This window comes from Nycticebus coucang, chromosome 1, assembly GCF_027406575.1.
Source record: "Nycticebus coucang isolate mNycCou1 chromosome 1, mNycCou1.pri, whole genome shotgun sequence".
NCBI lineage: Eukaryota > Metazoa > Chordata > Mammalia > Primates > Lorisidae > Nycticebus > Nycticebus coucang.
The window spans coordinates 27,741,117-27,764,104 of NC_069780.1; the positions used below are offsets into that span (position 1 = coordinate 27,741,117).

The 22,988-nt window shown below is 33.2% G+C and overlaps 1 protein-coding gene across 1 annotated transcript; it reads right to left on the bottom strand.

Moving 5' to 3' along the window:
* Window positions 1–5,009: 5,009 nt before the first annotated feature.
* Window positions 5,010–15,659, bottom strand: TRMT10A (tRNA methyltransferase 10A). Its single transcript, XM_053555431.1, has 7 exons — window positions 15,435–15,659; window positions 14,417–14,579; window positions 13,673–13,744; window positions 12,421–12,495; window positions 10,368–10,517; window positions 8,298–8,403; window positions 5,010–7,249 (listed from the first exon to the last, which is right to left on the bottom strand). The coding sequence occupies exons 1-7, from the start codon at window positions 15,617–15,619 to the stop codon at window positions 6,981–6,983; spliced, it is 1,020 nt and encodes a 339-aa protein (XP_053411406.1). The 5' UTR covers window positions 15,620–15,659; the 3' UTR covers window positions 5,010–6,980.
* Window positions 15,660–22,988: the final 7,329 nt, after the last annotated feature.

The window sequence follows — 22,988 nt, forward strand, 5'->3', positions numbered from 1 at the left end:
ACTTACCTCAAACGAGAAAAAAAAAATTAACACCAAAATACTGAGAGTTTTAACATGTGAGCTGATAATTTGGAATCTACAGTGTTTCAGAATTGTTCAACTACTATGGAAAAAAGCTCACCCCCCACCCCCAGAAAAATAAAAGATATAAAAATTATTTCTAATTTATGAATGAGAAAGGAGCTAGTTGCTACTCAATACTAATGGTAGATATTAACAAATTACCTAGTATTTTTAAATAAACTACTTCAGCCATGGCTATCATTTTTTTAGTGTATGGATGGATTATATCTACCAGTCAGCCAATCTTGTATTTAAAATGTTTGCACCAATATTCAAAAGAGATGCTGTAAAGAATTTATATTTGTGTGCATGGACACGTATGTCTGTGTGTGTATGGAATCTTAATAACATTTATATTATGCTTATTATGTGTCAAGAATCATTCTAAACACTTTAAATATAGTAACTTGTTTAATATTCACAAAAATATTTAACGTAGCTACTATTATCATTCCATTTTCTAAATATGAAAACTGAGTTACGGAGAGTTGAACTCTTTGTTGTAACAAATGCTATCAAATTTTAAATTTCTCATGTAAGCATCCAAAGTGTATATTGTTAGTCAGAGAATGACATTACTTACTTGATGATTTAGAGGCCCAGGATCCTTCCATCTTGTGGCTCAGCCATCACCTAGAGCTTCATTGCCAACTCTATCTAGATGGCAAAAGGAAAATGAGAGTGGTTTCCTTTCCAACATTAGTTTCCTTTTGCTGCTGTCAAACTTAGTGCCTTAATGTAACACAGATGTTTGTTCTCTTACACTTCTGCAGGTAGAGGTCCAAGATGGGTCTCATTGGGTTAAAATAAAGATGTTGCCAGGGCTGCATTCCTTTGGAGGATCTAGGAAAGAATCTATTTTCTTACTTTTTCTGTTTTTTTGGACATTACCAATTCTCCTTATTTCATGGCTCTTGTCTATCTTCAAAGACAACAGCCAGTTGAGTTGTCATAAACAAATCACTCTGACACTGACTCTTCCACCTCCTTTGTCCACTCTTAAAGACTCCCGTGATTACACTGGGCCTGCCTGTTATCCAACTAATCCAAAATAATCTCCTTATCTTAAGGTCAGCTGATTAGTGACTTAACTTCATCTGCAACCTTAAATTCTCCCTTACCATATAACATAACACATCTGCAGGCTCCAAGGATTATAATCTTTGAGGGGATATTATTCTACCTTCTTTGAGAAGAGTATATCTGCTTAAAGTCTTGGCCTGGAAATGGGGAAGCTAATCAAAAACTCTTGAGTATAAACTATATTCCAGCCATAGCTATATTCTATGGAAAGGAAAATTAATGAACAGTTAACTTTCTGACACATCAGTTTAGTGACAGGTTCAAAGTGTGGTGAGAGTCTGTGTGCTTCACCACTGATGCTATTGACATATGTTTTAATAAGATAATGCTCAATTGATAACATTAATATGGAAGTGCTCTCTGTCTTTCCTCTTATGAAGAGGTGGTAATAGCATTGCCAATTCCTTTCCCTTGAAAATTTGGTAAAATTCACCTATTAGACCCTGAGGTTTTGTTTTAAGGGGTGGTAGCCCTTTGACAATTTTATTTCTTCTACGGTAAATGGTCTCTTTATATTTTCTGTACTTTTAGGGGGTATCACTTTTGGAGATTTATATTTTCCTAGGCAATTACCTATTTTGTTCAGGTTTCCAAATATATTTTCACAGAATTGAGGCAGATTTGTCTCATAATTCCTTGAAATTCCTGTTTATTCTGCAATCTCATTTTTGTGTTACTTGTAATTTCCTTCTTCACTTATTTAGCTCATGGCTTTTTCCATTTCACTATCATATTTAAAAAACTAGATCTTAGATTTATTCACACATTCAACAATTTTCCTGTTTCCATTTCTTATCTCCTTTCATTTTTTATTTCTTTAGGCTACATTTTTTTATTAGTTTCTTTAGGTTCACTATTATTCTAATATCTTGAGTTGAATATTTTTAATATATTTACATTCAGTCATTCTCATTTATTATCATAAGTTTTTTGAGGTAATAAATTTTCTTCTAATCACAGCTTTAGCTGCATCTATATGTCTAATATGTAGTGTTTTTATTATGTCTATTTCTAAAATATCTTACAATCTCAGATTGGATCTCCTCTTTCATCCAAAACTTGTTTTAGAAAAAATTTAAAAGTTCTAGGTGATAAGGATTTTATCTCATCCCAAGTTTATTTTCTAATGCATTGTTATTATATAGGGAAGTTGCCTATATAATTTCTAATTTTGAAAATGTATTTTCCTTTGTTTTCTAATATAGCTACTTTTATGAATGTCACATGGACATTGGAAAACAAGGTGCATTTCTTTTTGTTGTTTGCAGCCTGTAGAACTTAATAAATATCAATATCTGCATCATTACAATGCTTACATTTGCCACACAGGTATTTATGTTTTATCCACTTGGGACTCTTTATACTGATACGTTTCTTATTGTTTCATGTAATTTTTTTCTTAATGAATTTAAAACTATGCTACCTGGTGCATAGTATTCACAACTACTAGATCTTGACCAAGGCTTGCATTCCTTGACAATTACAACATGCTCTCCTTTTTCTAGTTTATTCGTAATGTGTTGGACCTTATTCACTGTTAAATTATGACTTTTTTCTTTAAATTAGCTCAGTATGTTTTTTCTTATTATTTCACTTTCCACATTGCTAAGTAACATTAAATGCAGTATGTATTTACTTTTTTTAGTCAACCTGATTTTTAGACCATTTATATTTGCCTATAGGACATACAGATTTTGTCTTGTGTGGTTATTGCATTTTGTTAACATTGTTTTTATTGCTTTTATTAAATGTTTCGCTGAATGGTCTGTAATTTTCTTGTTTTATTTAGTAAATATTCATTTGGAAATTTAGAAAGTTTACATTTTTAGAATCTTGGCTAAGCCTGTGTACCTCAGAACAAAAGCTTAATATTAATACTTTCTTACAGCAGTTATGTTGTACGGTTATGTTGTACAGTTATGTTAAACACAAAGAGTGAAATATAAGAGGATGAGGTAAGAAATGAGAGAAAGCCAATATAAAACGTTCCTGAATTAGCTACTGCTTGGTTCCAAACACAATTGTTTGCACAAATCCTAAGAGATAGGGTAAATGGGATGATTCCCATTTTCCATATATGTACGTTGAAACTTACAAAGTTGAAAAAATTACCCAAAGTCATGCGTGTATGTGTACAACAGAGGCAATGGGTCCATTGATTCTGTCACTGGTTCTTTTCTTCACATTAATAAGTGCTTAATATACACTTGGGCCATATATTATATTATATATGTATGTAATGAGTTAGTGAAACAGACATAAACATCTTAATGCTGAGATCAAAGTTTAACGATGGCACATGCCTTGGCTGCCTTTAATTCTAATCCCCGCCATTATCTTTTCTTTTTTTCTTTACCTCATTTCATGTGTTGTCTATACATGTTCTCAGTGCTCAATGGACAAGTCTTTCTTTTTATCTACGTCATCTTAATGGCCATTTCCATTTGTAAAATGAAGTGCTAACATCACTTTAGTTTATAATTGCCAGTAATTGGTGGGTTTCTTCATTGCTCATTTGCTACCTAAAAGACATTTCTTCAGTAGAATTTCTTTTTTTTTCTTTTTCTTTTCCATTCTGAGCACATTTTCAAATGCTGCAAAATGTCAACACACTCTGAAGAATAAGACTGAAGAATGGTCCATCCTTTACGAAGTTTGTTAGTCTGGGCATGGTGGCTCACCCCTGTAATCCTAGTACTCTGGGAGGCTGATGCAAATGGATCACTTGAGCTCACTAATTGGAGAACAGCCTGAGCAAGACTGAGACCCTGTCTTTACTAAGAATGAAAAACTGAGGCAAAAGGATAGCTTGAGCCCAAGAGTTTGAGGTTGCTGTGATCTATGATTCCATATCAGTCTACCAATGATGACAAAGTGACTCTGTCTCAAAAGAAAAAAGAGAAGTGTGTTTTATGAATACTGCAAGTTATTAAAGAAATTGAATGAGGGGTAATCCTATTAGTTCAGCAGACATATATCCTTTTGATGCATTTATTTAAGCATTAAATTTCTTACCTTTTTATGTCCCAATAAAAGTAACTTTAATATTTACTAAAGTTTAATGAGGAACCTAAATGTTGAGAGAAAAAGATACATCAAAATGAAAAAAGTTTAATAATGTTATTTTTAGTATCAAATTTTTAACTACCTCAAAAATTAGTTATTTCAAAAAAGTGGTAATCTTTTCTTTCTTACCACTAACAACCTAGGCAAGATATGGGCTTGTAGTGGGTAGAATTGTGTCCTCTAAAAAGGTATGTCAAGTTCTAATATCTAGCACCTAAGAATATGACCTAATTTGGAAACAGGTCTTTGTAGATATAATCAAATTCAGGTGAGGTGGATTATGGTGAACCCTAATCCAGTGCTGGTCGCCTTCTAAGAAGAGGAAAATTTGGACACAGAAGCAGACATGGAAGACAAAGTGCAACTGGCTGTGTGACAACAAAGCAGAGATAAGAGTGGCACCACTGCAAGTTAAGGAACACTAGGCATTGCAGGGAAAAAGCTAAAAAAGTATTCTCCCCTAGGGTCTTCAGAGGAGGCTTGGCTCTTGATACCTTGATTCTGGACTTTTAGCCTTGAACTTTAAACAAGAAATTTCTGTCATTTTAAGCTACTCAGTTTGTGTTCATTTGTTATAGCACTCCTAGGACACTAATACAGGACTTTTTTATAATTGATGATAATCTAAATATGTAATGTCTATAATGATTTAACCTTTCATAATTAAACAGTGTCCTATTCCATATGTAATAATTTGAGTAAAAGGCATATATTTCAAGCTAATAAACAACATTTACTAAAAAAACCCTAAACCTTTGAAATATATAACTTAAGACATAAGCTTTGTTATTTTAGAACTGTAGGACTTTTATTTATATACCTTGCTTACAGACTTACTTTAACATAGATAACTATAATAGATTACTAAGAATAAGCAACGAAAAACAAAAGACAGTGAATATCAATCCTAAATCCAATAAAGTTTCTAGTTAGAATTCACATAAATAACTTATGCACTTTTTAATATAACTTTTATGTTTTAAAAAAACAAAGCAACTTATTTCATCCAAATTTAGAAAAGGCTCCTAAAATCTTACTCTAACTATACCAGAGAACAGTTATTTTACTATAAACATTTAACTGCTTTATTACTATGAACTAAAACATTTTTCTTTTGCTCTATCCTCCCTTGCCAAATTTCCCATATATATGTTTAATTATGGATTTTTACACTTACTGAAACTCAAATTGTTTAGTGTGTTCAACACAACCATTCATAGAAATAATACAAACATATGGCAAATCTATCATGTTATCAATTAGTAATTAAGAAGCATACATGAAGTAGAAAAAAGATGTAAATACAATTATACAGATTTTCATACATGTGTATGATATTTACAAAACATTCATATCAGTTTGAACATTATCATAAGATAGGAGGCAAATGCATATATCAACTATTCACTTTAAAAAACAAAAGGTATTTTGTTTAAAAAAATGGAAGGAAAGGACAGCTGCTAAGAGCTATTTCATTTTAAATCTAGGTAAAGACAAAATTAATCTTTCAAAAGTAACAGCTGTATAAAATAATTCAACCTCCAAAAATTTAATTTTTTAAACTGAAATAATTTATTACCACTATAAGAATTCAGAAAACGTATTAAAGAGACGCTCAACTCCCCAGTAATTACTTCAGAACCATAAAAAGGCAACACAAAGAAGGAACAGATGTGGGCTCCATAGTTCAAAAGAAATGAATTTTGTTGAGTTTGTCAAACTCAAACTTCTTCCTAAAATTACTATTTCATTGAAGTAACTACATCGAAAATAAAAGGTACAAACAGAAAGTAACATTCTGGTAGACTTATAGGTACTTATAAATATCTGCCCCCACAAATATGTAAACAATTGATCAGAAAGATAATGATGTGAACATAAAATAATAAAACTGGAAGGTCAGAAGGCACATTCTGAATATAATCCAGTAAATGAAAGAGAATGAAGGGAATACTAAGAAAGTAAAATTCTCTAGAAACTATCACTTGAGGTCCCCCCAAACTTTAAAAAATTCACATTTACATTTAAATCTTCTTATGCAAAAACAAGAAAAAAACTTTCTCACTAAGTTTACAGGGCTTTTTATTACTATCAGCTCCAAAAAAAAGTTTTAAAAATTGTTTGTTGCAGCCCAATTCACAGTTGCTAGGTCATGGAAAAAGCCAAAGTGCCCATCGATCCACGAATGGATTAATAAATTGTGGTATATGTACACCATGGAATATTATGCAGCCTTAAAGAAAGATGGAGACTTTACCTCTTTCATGTTTACATGGATGGAGCTGGAACATATTCTTCTTAGTAAAGTATCTCAAGAATGGAAGAAAAAGTATGCAATGTACTCAGCCCTACTATGAAACTAATTTATGGCTTTCATATGAAAGCTATATCCCAGTTATAACCTAAGAATAGGGGGAAGGGGGAAAGGGAGGAGAGGGAGGAGGGAGGATGAGTGGAGGGAGGGGAATTGGTGGGATTACACCTGCGGTGCATCTTATAAGAGTACATGAGAAACTTAGTAAATGTAGAATATAATTGTCTTAATACAATAATTAAGAAAATGCCAGGAAGGCTATGTTAACCAGTGTGATGAAAATGTACCAAACTGTTTATAAAACCAGTGTATGGTGCCCCCTGATTGCATTAATGTACACAGCTATGATTTAATATTAATAAAAAAAATTAGTAATAATGACAAATAAGAGCAATATTCTGTGAAGCACCTCATTTTCTCGTTTTTCCTTAAACCAAAAGAAAACCAGGTAACATTAGAGTGGTACACAGTTCTCTGTGGATTCAGTGCTATTTTCCTTATCCTGCTTTTCTTCCTCATGTGGTGAATTTAGTTCATTTCTGCTATCTTCTTCCCCACTGGAATCACTGTCTGATCCATCCTCAACCCTGACAGATTGTTTGTCATGGGAAGAACTGTCACAGGCTTTGTTTGTGGGAACAGCTCCTTTCCGCTGGGGCAAGATAGTAAAAAAGGCTTCTTGCCAGTTTCTTGTTTCCAGGTATTCCAGAATAATCTCAAACACTGCAACAAAGACAAACTCCATACATTTCTAGCCAAGTTCATTACAGTGCTATATATTGTCTTTTAGCATATGCTGTCTTTGAGCTAAGGGCATTAGCTTGTCCTAATAACTACTTTGTTCTTATCTTTTCCTTCTTCTTTTGGCCACCAAGGCTAATCTGCCTCAAGGTTCTCCTGCCTATTACCTCCTTTCTAGCTTTTCCTCAGTTCAGTTCTTAAGTACTCAGAAATTTACAGTATCCCCTGTCAATTATAAATAATAGGCAAAGGACCTCTGTAGTTTCCTTCCACTCACTCTGAGGAGTGTCTTACCTGCTTTATTTTTACGTTGCAAGTAAAGAATATCAATACTGTCTCCAGAGGACTCTAACTTCAACACACTGCGGAAGTGCTAACTCGGAATACTTTACAGAAAAGTAATTTTCACCATGTATCAGAGGTTTTAGAAGAAGTCTGTTCCCTGAATCAATACCTTCATTTCTATAACTCCTTAGAGCCTAAAGTATTTGGCATATGAAAAGAGTTCAAGAAGTAGTTGTTTACTGATTAAAATCTCTCCTTAACAAATTTAGTCCAAGAATGTCTATTCCAGTGTTATTTACGCAAACAGCAAAAAGAAAAAAACAATTTAGCAGTAGGAGGATGATTAAATTATTATATATTCAGATGATGGGATATTATATAGCCATTAATAATCATTTAATGACATGGAAAAATAAAATGATAAATGGGGGAAAATATACCAGAGTTACATAACATTGTATAGAATCCAGTCATGTAATATGTGTATATACACAGCATATATGCACAGGAAAAAACTGGAAGCAAACACCAAAAAAGATTACAGTTAATTTTTTAGAGTTTTGTACATGTTCAAAATTTCTAAACTGTGAGTTATTTCTCTTATTAAACAAATTTTAAATGATTACTTTTTACAATTCTGACTCCAGCAGGATGTAATATTTTCTATTTGTCCAAATTGCAAATGATAACGTATCTTCTCACAATGTTTACTCAGGTATATTTTCAGTTTACTTTTATAGCTTACCATGATTAACTGCCAGAACTTTTCTGCTATTCATCTTCACAAAATTTCCAAGAGGGAGCTGTGCGTGATCAAGTCCATAATCTGACGCTTGTTTATATGTGAGTCCCTAAAACAAAAACACTATGAATGACTTGAACTAGATTCTAGTGTCCAACAGGGGTGCCCCACCCTTTTTTTTCTCTGCCACACATTAGATGAATAAGAGTGTCTTGAGTCACACATTAAATCATTAAATACACAAACACTAATGAAAGCTGGTTAGCAAAAAAAAAAAAAAGGAGAAAAAAGGTCCTTGCATACTTCTGGTAATATCTGACACCACACATAAGCAAACGCTGTCTCTCCAAATCACATGCAGCCCACAGGCCGAAGGTAGGACACTCCTAGAGAGAACATTATATTATTTCAAAGTCTATGGCAGTATCAATAATTTTTAGAAGCGATTGTAGATACAAAAATATTTTCTGAAGAGGGAGGGTAAGCATACATGTGTATGTTTAACTGCTGACTTTGTAACATTCTCTTGACAATAAGTATAGTGAGAATGTTTAGAGCATTTGCTTTAACCTTTGCAATTTACAAATGAGGAAACCAAAGACATTATGTTCCCTGCTCCACACTAGCAGAACCACAAGAAAAATGTGGCTCACTCATCTCCTGACTTATATATCTTTTCATCATTTCACCCTGCTCTTTTCTCCATTTAAAATATAGTCATGCACAGCATAATGACAGTTTAGTCAATGACAGACAGTATGTATGACAGTGGTCCCATGAGATTACAAAGGAGTTAAAAAATTCTTGTCACCTAGTGATGTTGTAGCTTTCAGATCATAGTGCAATACATTACTCACATGTTTGTGGTGATGCTGGTGGAAATAAACCTTCTATGCTGAAGTTACATAAAAGTATAGCACACACAATCATGTACAGTCCATAATACTTGATAAAGAAGAATTATGCTACTGGTTTATGTATATATGAGAGTATATTTTTATGGGTATTTTAGAGGTAATCCTCCTACTCATAAAAAAGGTAACTGGAAAATAGCCTCAGGCAGGTCCTTCAGGAGGTATTCTAGAAGGCAGCAATATTATTAAAGGAGATGACAGCTCCGTGTCTGTTACTGTCCCAGAAGACCTTCCAGTGGAATAAGATGTCGAGGTGGAAGACAGTGATTTTGATGATACATGTGTGTTTGTGCCTTAGTTTTTAACAAAAATGTTTAAAAGTGAAAAAAATATTAAAAGTAGAAAGAAGCTTATTAAATAAGGACATTAAGAAATTTTTGTACAGCTGTACAATGTGATTGTGTTTTGAGCTAGTGCTAAGAAAAATTTTAAATATATAAAGTACAAAAGTTAGAGTAAGCTAAAGTTAATTATTGAAGAACAAATTTTTAAATAGTGTAGCCTAAATGTACATTGTTTATAAAGTCTATAGTGATGTAAATAATGTCCAGGCCTTCACATTCACTCACCCCTCTCTCATTGATTCACCCAGAGCAACTTCCAGTCCTACAAACGCCATTCATGGTGAGTGCCCAATAAAAGTGCACCATTTGTATCATTTATACTGCATTTTAACTATGTTTCTTCTATCTTTAGGGATGTCTAGACACATAAATACTTACCATTGTGTTACAATTGCCAACACAGTATTCAGTACAGTAGCAGGCTGAGCATACAGGTTTGTAGCCTTGGTGCGTAAATTTCAATGGATTTGAAATTGATTAGTAGCAGCATCTTCTATCAATACAGCACCGTGTTTAAGCATGTGGACTCTGGAGCAACTTGTCTTGTTTCAACTATCTGTTTTGATGCCTACTACTATTGATTTTAGATTTAATTTCTCTGTGCCTCATATTCCCTATCTGTAAAATGTAGATAGTAATAGCACTGACTTCACTGAGCTGTAGTGAGGATTAAGCAAACTAACTTTGTTTCGCTATTAAGGTGATGAAACATGGTACACACGCAATAAAAATTAGCTATCATTGGTACTGCTATTACTATCACGAAACTCTGACTTTAAGGACAAACAAAAGCAAAAATACAAAGTTAATGTTACCTTGTGATGGTTGTGATCTACTAATCCTCCAATCACATAGGCCTTTGATTCATCTAATTCCTTCAGTACATTAGGTGAATCTGATGTAAGATAAACCAGATCTTCTTTTTTCATGAGTTCACAATAGTGCTCTGATTTGACGTGTATATCCTTCAAGACACAGGGGAAAGACATGACTAATTTATAGGAGTTTGTGAAAGATGGCTAAAAATGTTTATCCTCTTTTCCAAAAACAAACCCATCCAAAAACATCTGAAATAAAGTTTGAAAGCGTACCATTACAATGTGTTATTTAGAACTTACTACTTCAATCCTTATTGCCTTATACTTTGATCAATTAATTAGCCTCTTAATTTTATTTCCCTGTCACTGATCTCAGACCTCTACAATTTACTTCCACACACTGATGGCAGGCTCCTTTTCTAAAAACACTACTTTTGAAGTTTTATCTTTCACTGTAGAATAAAGTCCAAACTCTTTAATTTAAAAACTCTTTCCTAAATATGACACTAACCTACCTTTCCAACTTTATCTCTGTTCCAACAAAACAAATGCATTTTTATTGCCACATATTTGCTGATATTGTTCTCCAGTCAAAGAATGCCTTCTCCAATTACTTCCTCTCCATCTACATGAATCATGAAAGGAAATTGCTTATAGATTTAGTTAATCTCATGCATCTATTTCTACAAAGATTTGAAAACTTCTTCGCCAGAATTGTCATGTCACAGGTACAAAACTGAACAACAGTTAGTAGTCAGGATTTTGCAAACCACATTAACTGCATAAAAGAAGATCTATCACCAGTCTCAGATGACAGTTACCCAGTAATTTTTAAGGAAATCAAGAAAAAAGCAGAATTCTCACCTAAAATATATAATTTATTAATAAACAGCTACTTTTCTGAAAAATGGTGTATTATAAACCATACTAAATCCCTATACTTACTAAAGGCCTCAAGAGAAACCTGCATAATCAGAGACCAGGGAAACTCATGTCTCTCTGAAAAGCTGGTAATATAAACATTAAATTTAACAAGCCACCAAAATAACTGGAAATCCACCTATTATAATTTATTAAATTACTTCTTAGGAAAATAGGCACAGATAAAGGGTTGATGAATATATTGTACTTAAAAAGCCTTTGAAAATGTTTCATATTATAGGCTATTACTGAAATAAATGCAGTCAATATGGGATTAGTGCATGTGAAAGGGAAAGTTTATCAATAAGAGAATTGACTTCGAGAAAGGAAAAAAGTATAAGAATAACCCAGTACTTGTCTGAATAGAACAGAGTTCCTTAGGTATTGGTACTAAAGCCAATCTAGTTAGTCATCTTTACCAATGACTGAGAAAAATTCGGTCTAATAGAAAAAAACTTCAAGCCACAAATGCAATTTTAAGTCTTCTAGTAGCCACATTAAAAAAGGTGGAAAAAAGTTGAAATTAATTTTAATAATACATTTTATTAATACAATATGCCTATATGTTATTTCAACATATAATTATTTCAAAAACTAGGAGATATTTTATATTCTCTTGCCCTCTTTTTGGTACTGAGCCTTTGAAATCCAGTATATGTTTCATATTTATAGCACATCTCAATTTACAATTCAAAATATTATATTTTAAGAGTTCAACAGCTACACAAAGCTAATGGCCACTTGCTGAACAGCATAGATTTAGAAAAAACAAAAGGTAGGCACACTTCCCAATTTTAGAATGACTTCACTCTTCTAGATAATGTATAACATAGCTGGCTTGCTAGGAAGAAATTGTACAAAGACCTTTAAAATTATTTCTTCTTTAAAAAATATATTTTATATGTAACAAAAGAATAGGCAAGAATTAACAAGAGCAAGTACAAACTAACAGACATCTCCCTCTCTTCTTCAGACTCTTCCATTTGTAACCTCAGACTTAGGTTCAGTGACACATAGTGTTTGTAGACGGCTAAATTTAGTAGCATTACATGAAATTTAGGTAAAAATATAGACCTTTAGAAGCGTGAAAATTCAAAAAATTAAGTGAGAGTTGATGTGTTTTAATTACCTTCCAGTTGACCCATCCTTTGTCATTTTCATCCATGTTTTTTTTCAGCTGGCCTCCATGGCTTGTCAGGTAAAACTGACAGGAGATTGGTATGTACAGAAAGAGAGAGCAAATAACTATTTAAGTCCAATCTTTTATTTCCCTCATCTACTCACCTCATCGTTAATGATACACACAATATATTTATTCTCAATAGAACAAAATATTTACATGCTTTTGGGCATGCTTTGGGCATAAAATGTGGTAGAAGTGATATGTTTGTGTAACTCATCACTTAATAGCTACAGTATTCCATCTACATTTTCATCCCTCTTCTCTTTCAAGTAGTTAAAATCTGCCTCTACTTGATCTCTTTTCTGCAAAATCTTTGCTTACAGGTCAAGTTCCCATTACTCCTCTTCGACTTTTTTTATTTTGGGAGGGCACCACAGTCTTTTCTTTTTTTTTTTTTTTTTAACCAATCCATAGTCTTTTTAATTTTTCTTTGATTCTAAACCCTAACACCTATATAAGTCTGAATCAACAGTAAGAAAAGGCCTATTACAGATAAAAGGGTACAGTCAAAAATAAGAGTATAAAGGACTATCATAGACATGGAATAAAAAAAATTATAAAATTGAAAAAACACAAAATACAAAAATATAAGATTACTATCACTTGGTAAAAAGAAAATATCTAACTAAAAATAAAGAGTTCCTGGTTCTTAACATCAGTGAGCCGTTGTTAATGTTTAGGTCACTCAGAACTCAAACAAAAAGACTCTATTCTTAACAGCAGCCAACTAGTCTCCCAAATCACTCCCTCACCTAGCTTAAGAAATACTTCCCAAATTATCAGTGACTCAAAAAGACAATATAATCTTTTAAATAGACAAAACTTATGCTACAGGTACCGCAGCATACATCAGGCAATGGCAGTCACAGCCTCTACCACCCTATCTCAGGAATTCAAAGTAGAGAAACTGGTATGAAAACGTGTATGTCCTATAACAAAGACATCCAACTACACAGCCGTGAACAGGTTAATGTGCACAAGGCTGATAATGACTGGAACATGTCTTAGAATGGCATATGTGAAAATATGTTTAAAACAGTTTGCTTTCTTTTTATAAAAAAGAAAACATTTTTCAAATAGGCATTAAACAAGATCACCGGCAAGACTCTTACAAAGACAATCAGAATTGTAATCTATGTTTTTTGCCATGGAAGATATAAAAGAAAACTGGAATCTGTTTTAAATTCTTCAGACATACCTGCACAGGGTGCAGTGCTCGGCGGTTTTCTGCATAACATCGCTGAATCTGCTTATGAAGTTTCTTAATGTCCTAGAATAGTACAATTTTTAAAGCAAAGTTATCAAAATACAATATGCCCATTCCATGATCTTAAAGGGCTACAATAAACAGCAGGGATGACTAGATAGGTACAATTTTCTTCTTTAATACAAGTCCATTCTGATAATTCTCATTTGATTTTCTTACATACTAAGAAAAAATACAAATAAATACTCTGTAAGTGACCCGTTATTTCATATGTTGTATCTATTTAGAATGGTAGGTCACAAAAACTACTCTCTTAAGAGATAAAAACAAATAATTCTTTGAGAGCCGTATAATTTTCATGCCTTACCAATGATGTTGGTAAAACCCCCCAGATCTCAATGATTATGAATATGTAGTTATTCAGCTTTACTATCTAATGATGAAATGGGTGTGTCTCTGTCTCCCCTATCTCCACATACATAGACACCCATATACATAGATACACATACACAGGCTGTCCATAAAGTCTGTGTGCAATTTAAAATATTAAACTTTGCTTTGTATACCAAAAGCAATTTACTAGCTAATTTAACTTAGAGGACAGAGAATTGGAAAAACTAAAGATGCATTTTAGTACGTAAGTTTATATCAAAGTGATATTACACATAAAAACAAGAATGATTCAGCCTAGTTTGCCTGCAGAATTTTTCTGTATATAGTAATAATTCGTAATACCTTTAAAACCATCAAGTCATCAAAACTACAGTCAATGATAAGGCGGAGGGTGCTGTGAACAGCATGTCTTCGAATACGTTTTCTGTCACTTTCATCTGATTTTGATTCCAGTTGACATTGTCGCTCTAATTTCTTTCTCTTGCGTTTTTCCTTTCGCTTTTGTCTGAAATTAGTAATTAAAATAACTTTTTGTTATCTGTATACTCAGATATTCATAAGTCTTCTAAATAGAGAAATAAAACATTTTAAAGTAATTAAGTTAAACCATATGAAACTGCCACTTCTGTGAACAGATGGCTATTTATATAGCCATCTAAAAGCTTTAGATAGGAAGGAAATGAGCTTGTAAAAAATCTCATCTATCTCTCAATCTATCTAAATCCTAACTATACCACCTCCATGGGTTCATTTGTTATTGGTATCACAGTATCTCCAAGAAAACTTTTTAGATACTGAATTTGGGAGTTATAATCAATTTTACTTTCATCATTCATCCTCTACAAGATTTTAAAACATTTATATGGTATATTTTCACATACTTTTTGTCTGATTTATAGCAACTATAGTTTATTTCCTCTCAGTAAATTTTGGCATTTATACAATAATAAACTCAGCCTAACTGCTCTCCCCCAAACTTGAAATGTTTCTTCTAACAAAAATCAAAGTCAGGCTAAAACTTGATCTTTCTGAGTTGGTTATTTTGATTCTACATCTAGGACATAGCTACTAACTATATCCCTTCTCTAAGATGATTGTTTCAAAAATTGTGCTGCTGCTAACAATAGATTCTGGGTGGAAAAAGTATTGAGTGCAAGTTCATTAACACTGCTTAAAAATATTCCAACAATATAATTCAAAGCACATGTAGTTTTTAACAGCCAGTTGACGGTGATAGCTAAGTATATGTATAACCCTAATTTTAATTAACACAATCACTTTTAGGAGGACAAAGGGGTATACAAGATCTAACATTCATACTTATGACTAGGAATGAAGCATATACTTTTGAAACACGTACTTTCGGAGTTCTCGTTGTTCTTCCCATTGTTTCTGTTTTATAATTTTTTTCATTTGCCGTTTAGATATTGGTTCAAACCCTTCACCTAATCTTGGCTTCTGGCTCTGCGCTTGATCTTCACTTAAGTCTTGCTTTTTTTCAACATTAGAAGACTCAATAAAATTTTGCAGCATTTCAGACGACATTATTTTGTGACTCTGAAACTGAAAGGCAACTTTTGATATCAGATAACTTAAAAATACACAAAAAAGTAAAAAATCCCAAACATCTAATAGATATGATTAAAATTAAATCCTATTAGTAATACATAGAAATGCAAATTTAGACAATTTTGCCATTTAATGGCAAATATCATTTAAATATCACCTAATATCAATTAAATATCAATCATTGGCAATGCTGATAAAGGTCTGAAGAAGTAAGGTGTTTTTATATACTATTATGTGCCATGGTATAATCTTTTCAGAAGGCAACACAGACATTTTAAAAGCTTTAAAACAGTGATACCCTTTGATCCAGTAATTTATTTCCTTAGACTAATTCCTATAAATGAATCAGAAGTGTACACAAAAATATGCACTACAGTATACACACCACAGTGTTAGGTTTAATAATGAAAAGCCAAAATTATTTAGTGATAAGGGGAAATAATATTGTAAATAAGCAAATCAAAACAAAAAACAATAGATACAGATATTTATATCCAAATGCTTTTAAAAAGTACATACACAAACATATGTTCAATTCTTACCCATGGTTTTCTGCATGTTCTATAGTTTATAAAATGAAAATATATTGTTCATGAAAAAATATGATTTTAAAACAGAGATGGAAAAACCTTTTCTGTAGTCTTCTTTAGAACAAGGGAAATAAGAATGTTATTTCATTATCTGGGTGTACACTCACAAAAGGTTTTTGACAAAAGAGATGTTATATGTAGCTTTGTAAACTTTGAACAGGACAGACAACAAATTTGGTATCCCCCCCTCTAACATATTCATGGTAAATAGGTTAATTATAATATTCCTCTTTAGTCATGGCTATAAAACAAAACATGGAACTTGATTTCACAATCAGTCTGGCTTTGTGGAATGTTTAGGGTCATCTCAAACATATCTTTATTTGAAGTTAACCACACCTATTAACTAGAACTGAACTTACCTTCAGTTTAAGGAAAGACTAGAAACAGTGAGATTCTTTTTCTCTTTAATAGATTATCAACACCAAAACTCAGAAATGTACTTTTTATTTATCCCTATCAAAGATTAAGCAAGATGCTACCAAACGTTCTACTGGCCTTAAGGAAAACTTTATACATCTTCTTTCATATAGGGATAGCTAACAAGTCTGTGCAAAGACGCTAAAAGAAAAAAGACAATCTCCCAAGATTTTATCTATATGCCAACAAAGATCTTTGCAAAACATAATTTAAACAGTAGTTTTGGTATATTGTTCCCACTTTCTTTAAAATGCAATGCTGTAATAAGATACATGAGGATAACTAAGCAAACTTAGAAATGTACCTAATTTTGACTGAGAGACAAATTTTAAGGAGATGTGTGCTTTGGAGGATACAAAAGCCTTGTCATTTTACTAGATCACTAAACTTCTAAAAGAGGGAAAGAATTGTCTAGTAATCTAAGTAAGAGTTCACAAATTTTCCTTATTCCATTAATCAAACATATACTCAGTTTGGAAGGACACCCCTTAGAAATAAAGACTCAAATTTGACCCTACACTATAAACTCCATGGGAGCTGGGATGATGTCTGTTTTTGCTCAATATTACATGGCCAGTACTAACACGGTGGCTGGCACTTAGTAGATGCTTATTATATATTGGCAGAATAAATAAATGAGCAAATACAATATTACAAAATATTTTTTAAAGTAATAAAAATAATACTAAACATTAAATGTTATTGTGCTTAATAAAGAATTTATTATCTAACTTAATCCTTGAAACAACCCTATTAGATAACATTATGTCTATTTTATAAAGGAAGAAGGCACAGTAAGGTTAATTCACCAAGAATTACAAATACAGCACAAAGTACATACTCAAAAATATTTTGTTGAATGATGGATATTAGGATTCAAACCCAAATCTATCTCTACTACCCTTAGTAACCCAAAACCTTATTTAGAAAATGAGGTTTCCAAGAAGTGTAATAGAGCTATGGTGCTTTAATCCTGCTGATAGAGGCTCTGATAAGATCTGTGTCACTGAAAAAGAAGAAAAAATAGCTCTAGGTCTATTTCTATGCCACTGAATAAAAAATTTGAACAGACTTTCTAAAGATAGTTGCCAAAAGTTTATGCTTTGAGTCAACCTCCCTCTCAATCTTGAGATATATGAAAACAGTAGATAAAATATAAAAAGGAGATATAAAAAAGGTACAGCCTCTCTCAAAACCAAAAATAAGAAGTGGAACAGATACTGTTCTTGTTGGATCTACTGGGCAGTCAGACTGTAAGTTTCTTCATCTTTAAAATAGGGAGAATAATAATAATAATATAAGGCAGGAAAATAGGGGACAGATGAGCTGAAACTAGGCTTGGGGTGGACCTTCTCCTTCCCTAAAAAAATGTCTGAAAACAGGTACAAGTAGACTATGGTTTATATAAAACTGAGTACTTGTAGGAAGCCTGAAAAAAGCAGACACAGCTTCTCAGTCACATCCTGGATCATAATGTGATATATGAACTTATTATATGATTTCAATCAGAATCACTCCTATAAGAATGTGCTGTGTAGGAGAGAGGACAGGAGGGGGGATCTCACCTAATATGCACATTGTGAGAGTATCTGAGGGGCTCTTCTACCAATGGAACTTTACCCTGGAAGTGAGAACAATGTAACCTAAATATTGTACCCTCATATTAATTTGAATAAAGTTAAAAAAAAAAAAAGAATCTGCTGTGTACTGGAACACAGACAGGGTCAAAGGTCAAGTAGTAGATATCAGTAGGGATCAAGAGGGGGGTTAGGAAAGGAGAGGTAATAACTATTCAAGATGAATCTGCAAGGCAAAATTACAGAAAGAACTAATTTTAAAAAATCAACTATCAGGAAATAAATTCACTCTATACAAATTAAAAATAATAGGACAATCTAAAAATGACTTTACAATAAGTTTAGTTAAAATATTTCAGAGAAATTAAAAAAAGAACCATAAAAACAAAAAACAAAATTGTGTGACACAAAAACTATTAAAAAATGGAAAAATAAGAACCCATGAAAAAGAAAAATGATTTGAAAATTAGAAAATGAAGACACAAAAAATTCAATATGTGAGATAAACTCAAGATTACCTGCAGTCAAGAGGTGATAAATGAATTAGAAAACATCCTGACAATCTGTCTCAAAATACAGACAGAGAAATAGTACAGAAAATAACATGCAGAAGGTAGGCCACAGGTTGAAAGAGACACAGGGGGGAAAAGGTAATGCATTCATTAATTTTTTCTAAATCTAGAAAATAAGCTAAGCATTCAATTTAAAAAACTGGAGTCAGTTTTTTAAAACTCTGTAAACCTAAAATGATTAGAAGGAAAAAAATTAAAAAATATCTATATAGCTATATCTATCTAGATATTGATATAGATATCTAGATATCTATCTACATATTGATCCCCAGGATCAATTTTATTTTCCTTCTTTCCAATGCACAGTACATTAAATAAAATTCAGCAATCCATGTGTCCAAAACAATATTGGGTGGAGAAAATTTAAGACCCATCAAACTCAACAAGAAAACTTAAAAGAACAATTAAAATTAACAAGAAACAAATTTCTCTCTTTGTGAAATAATAATTAATATTCCAATAGTGTACATTTCTGTTTATCAGTGGCATTATTTTTGGCTAGTTCTCTTAGCTTTGGAACTTGTTCATAAAAGGTAATGTTTTATAGCTCATGTACACCAGGGGGAGCATTTGCCTTTCCCATCTAATAAGTCTCAAGTTAAATTTAACTTGACTTATCACAGTAACTTTTTTAAGCAACCTATTAAATGCAAGGAAAGGTCATGAGCTAGTCAACCTCATCACCATCATCATTATTTTTTAGCTATTCTCACTTAAGAAAATACGTTGTACTAAGTGAATCTTTTAAAGCTTTACATATGCTAGACATATTGAGACACAAATAAGCGGAATGTGGCAAAAATTGTGCTAAGCTTGTTATTTTATAAATTGCTTACAGTATACTTTACATATAAAAATAGGTACCAACTCACACTGTAAATCCTAAGTATAATGTACATATACTGCACTATGTACTAGTTTGTTCAGATTACCTGTTAAGCAAAATACAGTACTTAAGACTATATGATTATCTTAGTTTAAGCAATAATTTATAAAATCTGTTTGGCAGAGAATTTTGTGTTCCTACCTCACATGCAATTTAGGCTAAGAGTGCATTTTCATGCTTTCAACCAAGTTCAACAAATATTTAAGAATATTTTACAGTAACTATAGAAATATTTCTGTGAAATTTTACTTTAGCATAAAATAAAAAATTGGGGGGTTCATTCATAGATAATGGTTTTCAAAAGTAACAACAGATGACTAAGGCCATTTGATGTGGGTGGGATGAATATGTAAAAAAGCATCTCAACATTCCTTGTACTTCCATTTCTTACAGCAGGGAAGACACACTTCATACATCAGTGAAATCCAAAGGAAAAAAGTGTTTAAAACTTGCAAGAGTTTCTCAAACAGGCTAAACAGTTCTTTTATAAATTTATGGCACAGCCTCTCTTTCAGAAAAATACAAAGGAATTCTGGAATAACTGCGCAATTAAATTAATGACCTGACAGTGATAACGAAGAAATACCCTTCTAAAAACGCGCTGACCTAGCTAAAACCCTTTGTTCAGTTGTCAAGCCCCTTGGGCAGAGGGTAGTGATGAAGAGGGGCGAGGAGGTTCTATTAAAAAAAGATAATCTGTCGCTTGAGACTTTGTATCTCTAGAAAAAAAAAACAATTAAAATATGTCAGTGAGATCAAGTAACACTTCGATCTTCTCAAAATCATCTTCAGCTCACCACCAAGGGGGCCTACGAGCACCTGCAGCAAGTTCCCTTCCGGCTCTCTACATTTCAGAGAGCTCATCCACGTCAGCCCTCTTAGGAGGAACGAGGTAAGGCAGGTTTAAAGAGGAAAAGCGATTGCCCAAGGTCTCTAGCCACTAAATGACACAACCACAACCTGTTTTCTGGCCCTTCAGAGTCCAGATTTCCCTCTCCTTTGCAAACTCAACTGTTCACAAACCGGAGACCATATCCTGACCCCCAAAACAAACGCTAGCCAAAAGCGCCGCACTGCGGATGGGCAGAGCCAGGCCCTCTCTCTGCTACGGGCCCCGCCCACGAACGCACCCCAGAGGCGGGACTAGGCCGCAGCCGGCGAACCAGGGAAGGACAGGCGTGCCGCGGAGGCCGCTATCATCTAACGTCATTTCCTTCGAGTTGCGTCCCGGCAGTCGCTTCCACAGCCCCGTACTCCTCTCCCCCGGAAATCCTTGTTGCCTGTCCTGGGCAGCATGGCACGCGCTCCTTTTACACTCAAAAGGTATCAGGAGGCAGGCGAGTGTCAGCTCCGGTGCCAGGAGACTTACCGGATTGAGGGATTTATGGGAACCTGCGCGCACAGAAAGCCTTTCTGGAGTGATCTCAACACCGCTCTCGAGTCCTTCCTCGGAAACTTCAACTCCCAGAGGCAGGGGCGGTAGTTATCCAGTGGAAGCTATGGCGGTTGTTCCTTACGTCATTGAACTGCGCCAAGTTCAGACCGGCAGCAGGAGAAAGGGGAGGGGTTTTCACTGGGCGGGGTCTGGAGATGGGGGTTGGGGAGTGGGATGTAAGTGCAGCGCGGTATGGTTTTCCCCTTGTGAGTGCAACTATAAACCTGTAGGCTTGAATTCATTCACATATTTGTGCGTGTTGGAGGGGGTTATACGCCCTTTTTTAAATTAAAAATGCATAATAGACAAAAGGCTCTTAATTTTTCTGTGTTGAAAATGAAAGCGTCTCTTGTCTAAATTGTTTCTAATGTATACAGAAAAAAGGTTACAACATAACAATTTTACATAACTCGAATGGATAATTAAATTTAAAAAGTGAATCGAATTCATAGTAAGGTACATTTAAATTTAGAATTTATAAGTCTTTTTTATGGCTTAAGTGAAATAGCCATAGCTTTACTCTTTATTCATTACTGGAGCTATTTTTCCTATGCTATTTTGCAAAATATCAGGTGACATTTCATTGTTTATAATATTTGACCTCATTTAATCTTTTTTCTATATATAGACCAAGTCAACTGAGGGAGAAATGAAACACAATCCCATAGATTCTCATTTTGTATTTTAATTTTTTGTTTAGCTCTTCTTTTAATAGGTGATTATTGCAGAATTTGAAGATCAGAATGAGATTTGAAGGTTTGAAAAGAAGATTGCCTTTTCAGTTTGGAAAGAAATCTGAATTAAATGATTCTCGATGCTTTAAAAAAATTTACCATGCTTAAAGCCTTCAATGAATAGGAAATTAAACCCAGAATTTGAGATTCTCTAAAAGAATTAAAACTAACATGAATTTAGTGACAAAACTAAAGTCACTTGTACTTTAAACCCTAGAATTTTACTTGAAAAACTGTCAACTATAGCATTCTTGTGGGCTTCTTTCCATTTCTTCCTTATGTCAAATCTAAAAGATCTTTGTGGACTGAATGTTGGCGATGAAGTCTGGGTTCATTTCTGATCTGTTAGTAGGGCATCTTTTTTCAGCTGCCTCCGTATGAGGGCAAAAAGTAGCTGAGGGAGGATTAGTAATTGGATATGTAGTCCTTCACATGTAGGTCATTAAATTCAGGCTGGCATAGTGATGTGCCAGATCTTTCAACAGCTGTTCAGTTGCCCCTATGGGATCTGTTTTATAAATAATTATACATTTATACATTTTCTTTCAGAGTTAGTACCTGGCATCTTTAGATATTTAAAGTTTTTAAGTTACAAAAAGGCCCTTCATATTTTAATAATGAAGTCAAATTTTCCTTTGACATAGACATTTAACTTAGTAGTAATTTGCTACAAAACTTAAAATGATTCTAGTATTAATATCAACCCAGAATAACCACCAAAAAAGTACCCTCCTATAGTCAATTTAACCAAAGATTGAAACATAGAAACTTTAAGGTGAAATCGTGTAATACGAAGGAATCTTTTGATGGATTTGTAAAATTCGTGTGTTTATTTGACCCACTTACTGAGCTTCAAACTTTTTATGTTTAATACTGGTAATACAAAGATGACTAAATCATAATCTTTGTCCTTACAGAATCCATAGTCCAATAGGAAAGCCCACAGTAAATAAATATTATGTACTTGAGATGCCTGTATATTGAAAGAAGTTACTAAACACTCCTTGAGGCAGACAAAATATATTTGGAGATTGAATGATTTTTACATTTTCTTGGAAAACAGGAGTTTTTTAGGTGTCAGGCAAGCAAAAAAGTTAAAAACATTGGGAACAGTAAAAGCAAAACTTGTCA

Coding starts and splice junctions, on each gene's coding strand:
- TRMT10A (XM_053555431.1), bottom strand. CDS start 15,619: ATGTCGTCTGAAATGCTGCAAAATTTTATTGAGTCTTCTAATGTTGAA. Junction 14,580..15,434: donor GAACAACGAGAACTCCGAAA/GTACGTGTTTCA, acceptor TACTAATTTCAG/ACAAAAGCGAAAGGAAAAAC. Junction 8,404..10,367: donor TAGATCACAACCATCACAAG/GTAACATTAACT, acceptor TTTTTGTTTTAG/GGACTCACATATAAACAAGC.